General features: G+C 39.0%; 1 protein-coding gene across 1 annotated transcript in view; it reads right to left on the bottom strand.

The window, feature by feature from the left end:
* Nucleotides 1-512: 512 nt before the first annotated feature.
* The window catches only part of VKORC1L1 (vitamin K epoxide reductase complex subunit 1 like 1), a 70,999-nt gene continuing 55,009 nt past the window's right edge, over nucleotides 513-16,502 (bottom strand). The window contains exons 2-3 of the mRNA XM_041747292.1: nucleotides 8,891-9,000; nucleotides 513-4,341 (exon numbers count right to left, since the gene is read on the bottom strand). Coding sequence (XP_041603226.1) covers nucleotides 4,115-4,341; nucleotides 8,891-9,000 — 337 coding nt within the window. The 3' untranslated portion in view covers nucleotides 513-4,114. The remainder of the gene's footprint in view (nucleotides 4,342-8,890; nucleotides 9,001-16,502) is intronic.

Genomic DNA, 16,502 nt, shown 5'->3' with positions numbered 1-16,502 from the left:
TGTCCTAAGTCCCAAGGTTCTATCACAGAGGCACTTGTTAAAGTCACTAAAACATGGCTGAACTGTATTTTATGTGGATTCATCATTCTTGGAGATGTTAGTTACTTTTTTAGGAGACAGAGTAGCAAAAAAAAAAAAAAAAAAAAAAGAAAAAAGAAAAAAAAGAGTAGCGCTTTTAGGGGGAGCAAAAGCTGTGGGCAAGAGCTGACAGCATGTTTGGTGTGCTTATACAACTCTGAGCACTAACTTCTTTTTCACTAATTCTTGACAACCACACACATCATAAGCCCACGCAAATTCCATGAACTAGAATCTCTAAGAATTCTGCATGTGTTCTCCATAAACTGCATTTCAGGGAAAAGAATCAATTTCAGTGCATCTGTAAAAATGGAGTCAATGTGTCAGCTTCAAGGAAAATTTATGGGAAGACTGGATTCTTTTTTTTAGGGGGGGAAGACTGGATTCTTTTCAGCTCCTTGTTTGAACTATAAGAAGGATGGCAGCACAGCTTCCACAGGTAACGTCTACATTTATTTTATACCAAAAAAGTTATGTGCAACAAATAAACATTCTTACATATTTACATTTGTTTTTACCAGTTAGCAAAACTGTGTCCTAAATCTCTGATAAAGAATAATTCTATCTATATTAAAGGGGGAAGTCTGCCCAGTGAACTCCACTTTAAAGAATGTTTACTCTGGAGCTTAAAGCACTAGTAATAAATATTTTTTGATGGAACATACTATACAGATCATACACCTAATACTTAGGCCATGCTTAATACAGTTTTATATAAAACATTTCACGTTTTCTGGGCTAGTTTATAAAAAAAAAAAAAAGAAATTAACCAAGTAGCCTGGATTCCCACCCCTGCCCCTTTTGTTTGATTGAAGGGTGGTTCTCACAGATCAGGAATCGGAAGTGCTGCTGAATAGAGATGTTCCACCAATGCTTGTGTGTTGGGGGAAAATACCAGGACAAAGGTTGCATGTTAGGTATTCCATTAAAATAGGTTTCCAAAAATGACAGTGGATTTCTTGTTGGCATTTGTCTAACACGAATTTTCAAGACAAGATTTGCCAGCTTTCACTCATGTCTGTGCTGGTTCCAATCTGTTACGAAGTAGTTGCTGAAGATAGCTTTGCACGTTTGCTGATAATCTTATGAATGAAGTACAAGCAAACTAAAGCCAACAAATAGTTTTAATTTCTCTGGAGTCTTGGTCCTATAGCCTACTGAGTAGGGTCCAAAGATCTCTTGCACCAAATGACAGATCTTTGTATGAACATAGTCAATGTTTTTCAACATCTTTAAAAGTAACGGATTTAATGAGAGGCGACGGACATCAAGTAGAAGTAATTTCCTGGCACGCAGCTAGTTAAACCTGAGTTATTTCACCAGTTTACCTTCGCAGAAAGCACCTAGCTGCAACAAAAAACTGAATTCTCTAAACCACCTAGTTTCCCTAGAATTTGTCATCTAATGACAGCTTCTCCAATTTCTTCAAATGATAGGACTACCAAGTAAATAAGGGGCTTCATTTGTTACAAGAAGAGTAGAATTACTGCAAAACCCATAGATCTGACTCCTTCTCCCCCCTAATTTGTTCTTCAATGTTGGTGGCTAGCAATGTTGCAGTGTTTTAAATATTGAGTCTAAAAGTCATAACAATCTGAACAATCTTACAGCATGGTGTTTTCTCCTTGGGGTGGAAGAGAGGATGTAGAGGGGAGCCTAAATTCTTCCACCAGGGTCCTGCTGCTTACCGAGATACTGGCGTTAAAATGCTGTTATTTCAGGCGGCACACTTTCATTGCTCAGTGAGGGAAAAAAAAACCCCATTAATTCTACTGGGGTTACAGGAACATGGCAAATATTTTGTACAACTGAAACAGTGGTGTTTTCCCCAAGGCTTATTAGGAAAGCAAAGGAAAACCTTGAAGGGTCTGGCAGGACATTTTTATGTTTGACCATGTAAGAGTTGAAGACATTCGCAAGAACGCAGCATCAAGACAAGCTTTAACTATACTTTGCTGATTGATACAAAATAGGATGAAAAACCATTTTAAATTGGGACACGAGGAACTTATTTAGCACAACCAGTGTTATATATACCACAGAAGTCTTCACGGTTAACCATTTCCACTCTAGCTTAGAAGAAAGAACCAGGAAGCTGCTGGGTAGAACTGAAAGCACTGCCACAAGATGACCTCAGTGCACAAGCCCTGCAACAGCAGGACTTGTTTCTCCATGAACACCAGACATCCAGTCCAGTGCTTTCTGGAGTTCTCTAACTACAGCAACGACAACAATACATACATCATAAGACAGGCATCGAAATATTCACATTCATGGGAAAACAGAAGCCTTGAAATCCTAATTCAGCTTTTACAAAACTGGTTAAAACCGGGTGAAAGTTCATTACAATTCTGATTTTCTACCTGCCTTGGGCCAGAAAAATACATTGCCTCAATTAGGACAGTTAGTTGGAAACTGCTGAACAGTTGCTGACTTTACACATTAGGGTTTACAGAGCAGAGCCTGTCCCCTCCCTTCAAAAAAAGGCGGCTTGTTAAAGTACGCGATGGTTACCAGTCTATTTTTAACATAATGATTAATTGGAAGCAAAAACATTGCTACTACTTTTCAATCTAAGGAATAAAATGATCATACAGAACCTTTCTAGAGAATAATGCAAGTTTTCTACGTCATGGTAAGAGGAAGGAAGGACACTTCTGCCCAAGTTCAACACACAAAATATTTGGTTTGAGATTTAAGACAGAAGGCACTTTTAACATTCTGATATAAGGTGTTAACCAGAGAAACATATTGTCACAATTTCATTTGGGTTTATTCACATCACCTTTAAAACCGAGGCATTTGCGTAGTTACCAGGAAGAGCAGTGACACCATTTGTGTACTTCGCCTTCAGCTATTTCTACCTGCACTACTCCCGACGGAGCAAATAGAGCAGCATGTCAGCCCTAAAATTTACAACTGTAATATTGACTCTAAAACAATTAAACTAGACATCCAATTAGTGCAGAATGAAACAGGAGGAAATACTACGGAGGTACCCAAGAGCAATCCTACTCCGGAGCAACTGGGCTTATACTGGTTATTTCAAGGTCCTAATACTGTCTGGTCAACTGGCACCAATGTTAAGGAAAGAGATCTGCATGAAAATTCAGCTACTGTAAGAAACTATCTAAAAATGCCATATTAATATTTCCAGCTTTTCTCCAAAGAAATCTACCCCATTTCCCCAACTTTAGTGTCCTGGAGGCCTTGGATGTGAAGGTCTGCTCACATGACTTACTTTTAAGGTCCTAACTGATCCAGTTTTCTGACTTGAACGTTCAAATTTAGTTTCTTCCCTTTGGAGGAAGGAGACGAACGGGAACCGACTACCCTATTTTTGCCGTCAGTGCCGGACCCACAGTGGTCAGTACTTTTCTCAAGATGCTCTGTGTGGACTTAACTATTGTCCCTCTTTCTTCAGTCAACGTCGGGCTGCCAATTCTTCACTGATACACTTCGGCTAAGCTGTCCAGTAAGTTCTGCAGGATGGATCCAATGTTTCTTTTATTTACAAACGTCACATAGATGGATTCTAGTGGAATCTACATGTTTCAATCCATCAGCTAAAAACATATTACATATTGTAAACATGGCAATATTTAATACAGTATCTATTCTAAAATATTTTCATGTCATGATCACATTTGTTATACCTGAAATTGAATTTATACACATTGGAGAATTACTAGCAATGGTTGCTCACTTGACAATCATGGGCAGGGGGCTAGGGCTACGTTTCATTATCTCAGAAACATCTTCAAAGTAAAGTTAAAGCTTGTCTTTGATTGGCTCGGCAGCTCCTTTTTTTTTTTTTTCTTTTGTATCCATATTGAAAATGAAAGATTGACACAGAAAATAGCTAGGGCCCCTTCTAATTTACAGGATTTTAAAAAATCAGTTTAAGATTCTTGGGGAAAGTGTCTGTTGTGAAGAATCAAAAAACAAAACAAAACAAAACAAAACAAAAACTGCTGCAAAATAAACTTAATGGCAAAGGGGACTTCCGACTGTCTGTCCAGAGTTCATCCGTTTGTCAGTCCTGCTTGGGCTGCAGCTGCCGTTTCCAGGCCTCATTCAAGTAAACTAGTCGTTTATAGTTGATGATAAGAAGAACGAAGTTCAGCACGTACGTGATGACGCATATGATGCAAAACTCCTTCAGCACAAAGTACAGAATGTAGGCCAGATACAAGGAGCCTACCACGGACACGATGGAGGATGTCATGAGGATTAAAGCTGCAACTGCACTTGCTGTCATGCCTGCAAGAGAAAGAGACCCAACTCAGTCAGGCCCTGACCCCGGAGAGAAAGTCTCTGTGTTAAAAGCTCTGTGATTTGCCACAGCATGGGAATACTGACTTTACAGGAAAATGCGATGAGTTTTGAGAACACAAGCTACTGGTCTGTTTTGTTAAGGTTATGCAGGTTGATTTTGCATGTAGAATATTCCCTTTACAGCTGCAGTGTCTCTGATGTTTCAGTATTCTAGGTGAAATACTACTTATACCATAAACCAGCCTTCATTAAGTCATGCAAAGAAAACATGCAGTCTTCTAATCACATCATGCATGAGGCTCATCTGTAAAATCAACAGTCTTGTCACTCCCAATGGATAAAGGAACATGAGGACCACAACCTTCTCTCCCAGGCAGGACATACTTCCTCCAACCTTTTCACTGCAGGCTCCCCATCTGTGGGAAGTAAAACTTGCCTTCTCATGTTTAGGTCAAATTTTTAAAAAATCCATACTGGGAGATGATTGTACCAATATGCTGCTGAAGTTGTAATAACCATTTCAGAAAGGGCTCACCCTGGAAGGTAACAGAAACCACGTTTGGCCAGTTGGCCACATGTAGGTCAAACCAGATCAAGAAAAAGGCACTTCTGTGGGCTAACCCAGGGCTCTCTTGATGCTATCTGATATCTTCACATGTATTGTTTTGTAATTTTCTGAAGCCAATAGTCGTGAGAACATGTGCATTTATTTTCAAGGACAGAGGAGATAGCAGAGCATATTCAACTACCCTCCCTCCCAACAACTAATGGACAAGGAGAACAGAAACAGGAAAAAATAATCGGTGGTAGGATATCTGAAGTGGTTAATTAAGGAGCTGAAATCCCCACTGCCTATTGATGAGAAGCTGCCTGTGGGCTAGTCTAGCCACAAAGGCCAGACCAAGGCCGGACCTGCCCACAAGACCAATCATTCTAGCCTTACCTTCCGTAAGGCTCTTCAAGGCTCTTCAAGATATTGCTGGATTACTTATGCCAGGGACTGGTGAATCTGATTGTCCACCTGCTTTTGTAAACAAAGACTGAGTGGAACCCAGCCACGCTCACTCGTTTATGTAACATCTGTGGCAGAGCTAAGTAGCTACAAGAGCCAGCAAAACCTAAACGTTTTTCTGTCTGGCCTTTTACTAAATATCTAAGACTTCAAAAATTAATGCAGTCACATTAATTTTCCTGAGAGAGTTAGTTTCCAAATGATATGAACAAGTGCCACTCTTTTCCTTAACTTGAGATAATACTCATTTTTACTTCCCAATGTGTGCATAGATTAACAGAGCTAATAGGAGGGGCACCCGGCTGGCTCAGCCAGTAGAGCCTGTGACTCTTGATCTCAGGTTTTTTTTTTTTAAATTTTATTTATTTATTGAGACACACACACACACAGAGCGGGGCGGGGGCGGGGGGGGAAGCAGGTTCCACGCAGGAAGCCCGATGTGGGACTACATCCTGGGTCTCCAAGATCATGCCCTGGACTAAAGGCGGCGCTAAACCGCTAAGCCACCGGGTCTGCCCTGATCTCAGGGTTTTGAGTTTAAGCCCCACACTGGGCACGGAGCTTACTTTAAAAATAAACAAACAAGTAAAAGAGCTAATAGGTATAAAACACTTTGAATGCTCTGTAAATACTGGCTTTTAGTTCAATACTATTGTACCCAACCTGTCCTGATGTAATGTAGCTGGTGGCTTGGGACACAATTCCCAGGAGAATTTACAAGGTCCTGTAACTCTAAATAAATGATGGTTTAATCAAGCAGTGAACCATTTTGCAGCTGTGAAGAAGAATGAGTCTTCATTCTTAATGGGCTGCTATGGAAATATCACCACTATGAATGAGTCAAGCAAAAAATAAAGAGTATGAAGAACAGTATGTATAGCATCCGCCTTTTCTATTTTAAAAAGGTGGAAAATTAAGCTATGTTTGTATTTTATTGTACATGCCTAAAGGAACGACAGCAACAACACACAGCCACCAGTTGGGGACAAAAGGCAGTAGGAAGTGGGCAGAGGGGGCAAAGGCTGGGGACAGACCCTTTGCTGGAGAGCATTTTACATGTTTTTTTTTCTTTTGTTTTTTGTTTTTTGTTTTTTTTTTTGTTTTTGTTTTTTTTTTTGCATTTTACATGTTTTTTACTTTTGAACTTGTCAAAGTATTACCTATGGAAAAATTAATTGAAAATGCTGTATCTCAAACAACTTGGAAGGGCGTGAAGATGATGTGCTCTGGAAAACTGTTAAATGAGTTCACATGTGCCTTCTGACATTAAAAATGCTTCATGTAGGGATACCTGGGTGGCTCAGTGGTTGAGCATCTGCCTTTGGCTCAGGGTGTGATCCTGGGGTCCGGGGATTGAGTCCTGCATCGGGCTCCCTGCAGGGAGCCTGCTTCTCCCTCTGCCTGTGTCTCTGCCTCTCTCTGTGTCTCTCATGAATAAATAAAATCTTTTTTAAAAAAATGCTACATGTGCACACACAAAATGTGAAAAAAGATACACATGATACATGTCATTTAAAAAATATGTATAAGGAAATTCACAAATTAAATATTATAAATGAAATTTGATCCAACTCTATCTCCAAAAATTAACATAGTCAGAAGCGTTTCTTAGGGCAGTCCTGGTGGCGCAGCGGTTTAGCGCTGCCTGCAGCCTGGGGTGTGATCCTAGAGACCCGGGATGGAGTCCCACATTGGGCTTCCTGTATGGAGCCTGCTTCTCCCTCTGCCTGTGTCTCTGCCCCTCTCTCTCTGTCTCTATGAATAAATAAAATCTTTTTAAAAAATGAGAAGTGTTTCTTAGGCTATTTTAATTTCAGCTTATACACTATACTCTTTAGAAATCCAAACAGAAAAAATAAATCGAATAAAAAATAAAAGTCTCACCCCAGGCCCCCAACCACCAGACTTTTTCCTACACATTTATATGCATACATATAAACATATACTTCTTTTATACCTATTAAACTACAATTTGTTTTTTTCACCAAACTATAATCTTGATCTTTCTAGAATATTCATGTAAGACCTGCTTTTTCCTTTAATAGCTACATAGTATTATCCAGTATGGATGTAACCTAATTTATTCAACCATTACTTTTGCAAAGCTATTTCCATTTTTTTGCTATACTCCTATGAATATCCTTGTGCATATTTTTGTATTTCTACAGGATATGGAACTGGGCAAAGCTGATAGGAGTATTTAGAAAAATTCAGATTCACAATTTGCCTGATAACGAATCAATTTCAGCTAGGCAGATGAGCACAGAAAAGACAGCAGGTGATGGGGTAAAACAGTAACAATGGAAACCAAAGGGCAAAAATGGTGGATTTAACTCTCAAAGTGCAATCAAAATTCACCAAACTAACATAAAAGAGTATAAAGAATGGCTAAATTGTTTGTCACAAATATGAAAGTGGACTATTATCAGGATCCCAATAACAAAAGTGACAATGCAAGGAAATTAAAATGATGGGGATTTGTAACCATTAGAGATTTCACAGAAAACACTTTTTAAAAATGTCCACTCTCTGTCTCTCATGAATAAATAAATAAAATCTTAAATGAAAATTAAAAAAAGAGGGATGAAGTTTGGGGGAAGCCAGACAATTGAGAGATAAGCAGTTTGGTAATACATATGTATTAAAGTCCATCAGAAAAAATCTATGTGTTTTGACTCATTTGTCCAGTGTTTGGAAATTTATTTTGCAGAACTAATTCAAAGGGGGAGGTGTGTGTCAGGAGGACTTTAAACAAAGTTGATCCCCACAGTGTTACTTAGGACACAAAAATCTTGAAACCTTGATATCAACAATAAAACACTGAAGAGAGGAAACAACATAAAAATTCACAAAAAGTGGGATCCCTGGGTGGCGCAGCGGTTTGGCGCCTGCCTTTGGCCCAGGGCGCGATCCTGGAGATCCGGGATCGAGTCCCATGTCGGGCTCCCGGTGCATGGAGCCTGCTTCTCCCTCTGCCTGTGTCTCTGCCTCTCTCTCTCACTGTGTTCCTATCATAAATAAATAAAAATTAAAAAAAAAAATCCTGAGTGGATGTGGAATTTAAAAAAAAAAAAAAAATTCACAAAAAGTTAAGTGAAAAAAGCAACAGACAATGGACACAGTGGGTGTGTAAAGGTGGTGGAATTATGCACACTGCTTTCTGTTAATGTTCTCTCAAGGGCATACTATTTTTAAGTAATCTGCACAGTATATAAACTAACAAGGAAAAAGTTTCTGGGGAAGGCTGTTTGGAATAATAAGCTCTGTGAATAGGGCTGGTTTTTCTGGACACTCTGGGATGCTGCTGTACCTGATTAAAACCAACAGATACCAAAGTTAGCATCAGCATCATCAGAATCTCAGTGAACCAAACTTTCACCACAGAACAATGTGCTACAAACTAGTGGTTCTATCATTAAGTAACTTTTATTTAATATAAAGACATTTCCGGGGAAAGATACAAAGTACTGAAGGGAATATAACAAAACAAACTTATTTTTGTATTGCTGTATAAATACTTACCAAGTAATAACTGTAGTATATAAAATATAAGTCCAAAGACACTGTTTGGCTGGTTTAATACACCATCCTTTCCAAAAATGGAACCCAAAAGACCAAATCCTCGACCCCATCTGTAAAATAAGGAAAACCAATGACCCCATTTTAAGTCTTCCTATTTTTAAAAATGAAAAATTGCCTGAGAATGCCATGCTAATACCCCCATTTGAATCTCTAAGTTGCCTATTTCTATAGGTTCTCTTATCAAAAAGGTAGGCTCAAAGTGTTCTTTATTTGATGGTGTTGGTGACTGCAGAGGAGGGGCTCCCTGGGTGTAAGCCAGTCCCTTAGCAGCAGCAGCAGCACTGACATTCTGGCCTAAGAATTCTTGGCCATCGGGGGCTGCTCAGTGCACTACAGGGGGTTAGCAGTGTCCCTGGGCTCCACTCCCTAGTGGCAGGTGTACTCCCCTGCCAGCTGGGACAACCAGAAATGTTTTCAGCGATTGCCAAACGTCCCAAGGGGTAAATCTCACCCAGTTGAAAGCCACTGACTTTAAGCTGCCTTATTTCTTCATTCAAAATATGTGGACTGATGGGCACCTGGGTGACTCTTGGTTTCATCAGGTCAGGACCTCATGGGTCATGGTCGAGCCCCAGGTCAGGCTCGGTGCACAGTGCAGTCTGCTTGGGATTCTCTGCCTCTCCCTTTGCCCCTCTCCCTGTGCACGCATTCTCTCTCACAAATAAATAAATAAAATCACAAAAAATGTGGACTGAAATGTTGTTTCCCGACAAATTTCACTAGGATATGCAATACGAAACACATTTTGGGAACATATCTTTAAACCTACAACAGTATCAGAAACTACAGGTCCTTCCTGGAATCACACCTCAAGGGTAAAAAAAAACTGATACACAATTTGCTCCATCAGTTTTTATTTGCAGTTTAACTTCAGATTCTACACATAACATTTTCAGAATCTTATTTTCCTATTAAAAAAAAGATTATTTTGGATTTAATAATATTTGACTCCAATATCAAACTAACATTTACTATGGATGAAAACCTTTGAGGATAACTTTAACTCTGACTGAACATGCTTTTCAAAAATAAAAAAGAAAACACCAGTCATGGTTTTAAGTCCATAGCGAAGCACTCAGTAAAACCTAAATATTCGTTTGGAAAACAAACTACCTGAAAACAAGAGTAAATAAGTGATTCTTTGTCACAGTTTAATTAGTAATGTTCAAGAAAGAGTGAACCTTTTCATAATGATATTGGGAGGGAAGAGAAGCCCCAATATTACAAGTGAGGGCCCCGAAGATTTTCACCATACAGAGTAACACACTTTGAGGAACACAAAATAATCATATTTGTGTATTCTTTTACACGTCAAATACTTATTGTGCGTGCTCTAGGTGCAGAGATTGAGTCAAATGCTGGAACACAGGAGAGAACAAGTCAGAGAAGGTGGTGCCCTGGGTGGAGCTCTTACTCCATTTGGGGAGAAGTAGTGACCATGTAACAAATGACAAAGTTATCTTCAGAAATGGATGACACTATTAACAGATATGCAGGGAAAGGGAGGGGGGAGCTATTCTAGACCAGAGCTTCTGAAAACTTAAAAGTGTACACAATCATCTATGGGCTCATTAAAATCCAGGTTTTCCGGGGATCCCTAGGTGGTTCAGCAGTTTAGCGCCTGCCTTTGGCCCAGGGCGCGATCCTGGAGTCCCGGGATCGAGTCCCGTGTCAAGCTCCTGGCATGGAGCCTGCTTCTCCCTCCTCCTGTGTCTCTGCCTCTCTCTATGTCTATCATGAATAAATAAATAAAAAAAAAATAAAATCTAGGTTTTCCTTCAGCAGGTCTGTGGTAGGACCTAAGACTGCATTTCCAAACAAATCAAAATGCCCCCAGCTCATGCTTCCTGTCTGAGGAGCACACTCTAAGCGCTGCTCTTGGAGGAGAAGGGTTAGAATGGCTCCTCTAGGTAGGTGGTCAGAAATGGCCTTTTAAGGAGCTACATTTTGAATTAAATCCGGAATGATGAGAAGCAGCCAGTCTCTTGAGGACTGGCAAGTACAGAGGCCTCTGAGGCAGGAATGAGCCATGAGTGTGGAAGAAGGCCATCGAGGCTGACACACTGAGGAGGGAAGAATGACAAGAGAATGAAGCACCTGATCATTTTCAGCTTTTATGGACTTTTGTAGGCCGTGATAGAGAGTTTGAATTTTATCCTAATTGCAATGGGGAAACATTCAGTGGCTTTTAAATAGGAGAGTAATATAAGCTTATTTATGACCATTCTTGACTATTGGGTAAAAAACAAAAGAGTAGACAGGAAGAAACCAGATGCAATCAAACTGCTTAGCCCTACTCATCTGAAGTAGGAATTCAAGTGTAAATTGCCACCTTTGGCCACAGAAATAATTGGGCATACTGCCAAAATTATCATGGGCAAACAGAATTTTTATATATTCCAAGCATTGTTCTGTGTCTAATTATTCACACAGGATCATGTTGATATTCTCCTTGAAAACAATGCAGAAATCCACAGAATGTATCATTTTATCAAAGTAATACATGCATAAAGGTTTAAAAATCAAGTAACACTGAAAGTCTTACAAAATAGGCATCCCATATTCCAGCCCTCTCCACATACAATTTTGACCCCAGAGGCAAGCATTATGGTATCTTTTAACCTTTTTTCCCTATTTAATTCCACATTTTTTAAAAAAGATTTTATTTATTTATTCATGAGAGACACACACAGAGAGAGGCAGAGACACAGGAGGGAGAAGCAGGCTCCATGCAGGGAGCCCGACGTGGGACTCGATCCTGGGACTCAAGGATCACGCCCTGGGCCAAAGGCAGGCGCCAAACTGCTGAGCCACCCAGGGATCCCCTTAATTCCACATTTTAAAATAGTATGCTTACATGGCTATTTCTTGATTTCTGAATTCTTTTTTTTAATGATTTAAATTCAATTTAGTTAACATATAGCATCTTATTAGTTTCAGGGGTGATTTCTGAATTTTAAGTATCTTATGACTTTCTAATATGGTAGAGCAGAATGCTGCTTTAAAAAAAAACATTGTGGGGAGCTTTAAATGTATATACACAAAATTAACAGAACAGAGTAATAACCTCATATACCTATCACCCAGCTTCGAAATTGCACCTTTCTTGTTTCATGTCTACCTCTATCCACTCACCACTCAATGATTATTTTCAAAGCAAAATTTACATACATTTAAGGCACAAATCTTAACTTTTCTGGAACATCTGACTAATCCTGGATACATCTGAGTAGTTGGCATACTAATTCTGGAATACTTACCCAAGAGTGTGAAAGAAGACTCTAAGTACCTTTCATAAACAATGGAACAAACACACACTCCAACACCATATAGAGTGCCTCCATATCTCCAGTTAAATTCTTAGTTCCCTCTCATCAATTTACACTCTTCTTCACCATAAGCATCAAGTACCTGGCTAGCCAGGCTTATGGGAATTCAACCTCAATACCCAACTTAGATCTCTGGTCTCCTGGATTGCAGTGCTACACTATTTCCCTTGTATCATATTAAAAGTTATAAAATAGTTACTATTTTAGCATTTTCTTTTCTTTTTTTTATTTTAGCATTTTCAACCAAACAATACAATCACTTAATTCCTTGATGAATATAATTAAATAATGTTTAATAAACTTTGATAAACTTGTTAAAAGTGTTAGCAAGTCAATTCACAAGCAAAGTAGACTGGCATTACATACAATTATTCTCCTTGGAAAGGTGAATAAGAACAGACGTTCATAAGTGACACTAGCCTTTAAAACTAAGGGTGGTGTAATTTAAAAATCTTTTAGTCAATGTTCAAGTTGAACATTTGAAAATATTATGGTTTCCCCTTACTTCTAAAAGCTATACAGAACTATATGAAATATATTTTATATGCTAACTTTATTTCTGGCTTTATCTTAGTTACTAACCATTTTTTTCTTGTCCCGTCTATATTAATAATTCTATTATATTACTTATTCCAGAGTTGCCCCAAGTAATTTATAGAAGGACTGGGATATTAAACAATTGAGCAAAAGGAAATGTTTTTTTTTTTTAAATGATGATTTGTTGGTCATTTTTTTCATTAAGTTTTAAAAAATTCCAATAGTTAACATATAGAACACTATTAGTTTCAGACATACAATATAGTGATTCAACAATTCTACACATTACTTAATGATCATCATTAAGTGTACTCTAATTCTCATCACCTATTTCACACATCCCCTCCATTGACCCTCTGGTAACCATCAGTTTGTTCTCTATAATTAAGAGTCTGTTTCTTGGTTTATCTTTCTCTCTTTTCCCCCCCTTTGCTCATTTGCTTTGTTTCTTAAATTCCACATGGGTGAAATCATGTCTTTCTCTGACTTATTTTGCTCAGACTATAACTTTGTAGCTCCATCCATCTTGTTAAAAATGGCAGTATTTCATTAATTTTTATACCTAATATTCCAGTGTGTGTGTGTGTGTGTGTGTGTGTGTGTATCACATCTCCTTTATCTATTTGTCTATGGATGGACATTTGGGCTGTATCCATAATTTGACTATTGTAAATAATGCTGCTATAAACACTGGGGTGCCTACATCCTTTGAATTAGTGTTTTTGTATTCTTTGAGTAGATACCCAGTAGTGCGAATGCTGGATTGTAGGGCAGTTCTTTTTTTTTTTTTTTTTTTTTTTAAGATTTGTAAAATTTAGAGAGCGAGAGCACGTGTGCACTCACAGTAGTGGGGGCAGGAACAGAGGAAGAGGGATAAGTAGACCCAATGCTGAATATGGAGTCCAACACAGGGTTCAATCCCATGACACCAAGATAATGACATGAGCCAAAATCAAGAGTTGGATGCTCAACCCACTGAACCACCCAGGTGCCCCATGGTAGTTCTGTTTTTAACTTTTTGAGAAACCTCCACACTGTTTTCCAGACTGGCTGCACCAGTTTGCTTTCCCACCAATAGTGCAAGAGGGTTCCTTTCTCCCCACATCCTCACCAAAAGCTGTCTCTTGTTTTTTATTTTAGCCATTCTAACAGTGTAAGGATACTTCATTGTGATTTTGATTTGCATTTCCCTGATGAGTGATGTTGAGCATCTTTTTATGTGCCTGCTGCCCATTTATATGTCTTCTTTGGAGTAATGTCTGTTCATGTCTTCTGCCCAGTTTTTAATTGGATTATTTGTTTCTTGGGTGTTGCATTTTACAAATTCTTTATGTATTTTGGCAACTAATCACTTTTTGGACATGTAATTTGTAAATATCTTCTCTCATTCCGTAGGCTGTCTTTAGTTTTGCTGACTCCTTTGCTGTACAGAAGTTTTTTATTTTGATGAAGTCCCAATAGTTTATTTTTGCTTTTATTTTCCTTGCCTCAGGAGACAGACCTAGAAAAATGTTCCCATGGCCAATGTCAGAGAAATTACTACCTGTGCTCTCTTCTAGGCAGGTTTCACATTTGGGTTTTTCACCCATTTTGAATTTTTTATTAATGGTGTTAGAAAGTGATAAAGCTTCATTCTTTTGCAGGTAGCTGTTCAGTTTTCCCAACACCATTTGTTGAAGAAACTTTTTGCCATTTTACATTCTTTCTTCCTTTGTTGAAGACCATGTAATTGTGGGTTTATTTCTGAGTTTTCTATCTGTTCCATTCATATATGTGTCTAATCCAGTACCATACTGTTTTGATTACTATAGCGTTGTAATATAGCTTGAAGTCTGAAATTGTGATACTTCCAGTTTTCTTTTTCAAGATTGAAAAAGGTTCTTTTGTAGTTCCATAGACATTTTAGGATTTTTTAAAAAGATTTAATTTATTTATTCATGAGACACACAGAGAGAAGGCAGAGACATAGGAAGAGGGAGAAGCAGGCTCCCTTCAGGGAGCCCTATGTGGGACTCAATCCTAGAACTCCAGGATCAGGCCCTGAGCCAAAGGCAGACGCTCAACCACTGAGTCACCCAGGTGTCCCCAGGATTTTTAAAAAAATTTTTTAAAGATTTATTTATTTATGATAGACATAGAGGGGGGGGGGAGAGAGAGAGAGAGAGAGAGAGAGAGAGAGAGAGAGGCAGAGACATAGGAGGAGAGAGAAGCAGGCTCCATGCCAGGAGCCCGACGTGGGACTCAATCCTAGAACTCCAGGATTGCGCCCTGGGCCAAAGGCAGGCGCTAAAGTGCTGAGCCACCCAGGGATCCCCGGATTTTTTTTAAGGCTTTATTTGTTTACTTTGGGGAGAGAGGGAGAAAGATTGCAAGCAGGGAGTAGGGGCAGAGGGAAAGAGAGAGAATCCCAAGCAGACTGCCTGTTGCACATGGAGCCAGATCCTGAGAACATGACCTTAGCCAAAACCAAGAGTCAGATGCTAAACTGAACCACTCAGGCACCCCCATGATTGCTTATTCTAGTTCTGTGAAAAATGCTTTGGGTATTTTGATAGGGATTGCATTAAATGTATGGATTGCTTTAGGTAGTATAGGTATTTTATTATTTATTTATAAGATGGCATTTTTATTTTTTTTGAAGTGCGCTTTATTTATTTATTCATGAGAGACGGCAGGGGCAGGGAGGCGGGCAGAAACACAGGCAGAGGGAGAAGCAGGTTCCACGCAGGGAGCCCAACTCGGGACTTGATCCTGGGTCTCCAGGACCACATCCTGGGCCGAAGGCAGCGCCAAACCACTGAGCCACCCGGGCTGCCTAGACTGCATTTTAAAAAGATTTTATTTAATTATTCACGAGAGACACAGAGAAAGGCAGAGACATGGCAGAGTCAGTGAGTCTGATGTGGGACTCCATTCCCAGGACCCCAGTATTACAACCTCAGCTGAAGGCAGATGCTCAACCACTAAGCCACCCAGGTGCTCCAGTATAGACATTTTAACAGTATTTGTTCTTCTAATCCATGAGCATGGAATGTCTTTCCATTTCTTTGTGTCCTCTTCAATTTCTTTCATCAGTAGTTTTCAGAGTACAGATCTTTTACATCTTTGGTTAGGTTTATTCCTAGGTATCTTATTATTTTTGGTGCAACTATAAATGGGATTGATTCTTTCTCTTCCTGGTGTTTCATCACTGACACCAATTTCTGTATGTTGATTTTGTATCCTGCAACTTTACTGAATTTGTGTATCATTTCTAGTAAGTTTTTTTGGTGGAGTTTTCAGGTTTTCTATATACAGTATCACGTCATCTGCAAATACTGAAAGTTTCACTTCTTCCTTGCTCATACGGATGCCTTTTCTTTTTGTTGTCTGATTGCTTTGGCATGACTTCCAGTACTATGTTGAATAAAACTGGTGAGAGTGGATATTCCTGTCTTGTTCCTGACCATAAAGCTCTCATTTTTCCCCACTGAGGATGATATTAGCTGTGGGTTTTTCATAGATGGCCTTCAATATATTGAGGTATGTTCCCTCAACCTACTTTGTTGAGGGTTTTTATCATGAATGGATGTTGAATGGAAATATTTTCTTAAAGCAACAATTATACATCTGTTCATTTTGTTTCAGTATAGTAACATCAATGAAATGATTATGTAAAAGAGAATCTACTTTATTTTTGATTCTAA

Source organism: Vulpes lagopus, chromosome 3 (assembly GCF_018345385.1).
Source record: "Vulpes lagopus strain Blue_001 chromosome 3, ASM1834538v1, whole genome shotgun sequence".
Lineage (NCBI taxonomy): Eukaryota > Metazoa > Chordata > Mammalia > Carnivora > Canidae > Vulpes > Vulpes lagopus.
Note: the sequence above shows the minus strand (reverse complement) of the source record. Positions and strands in the feature narration are given on the sequence as shown.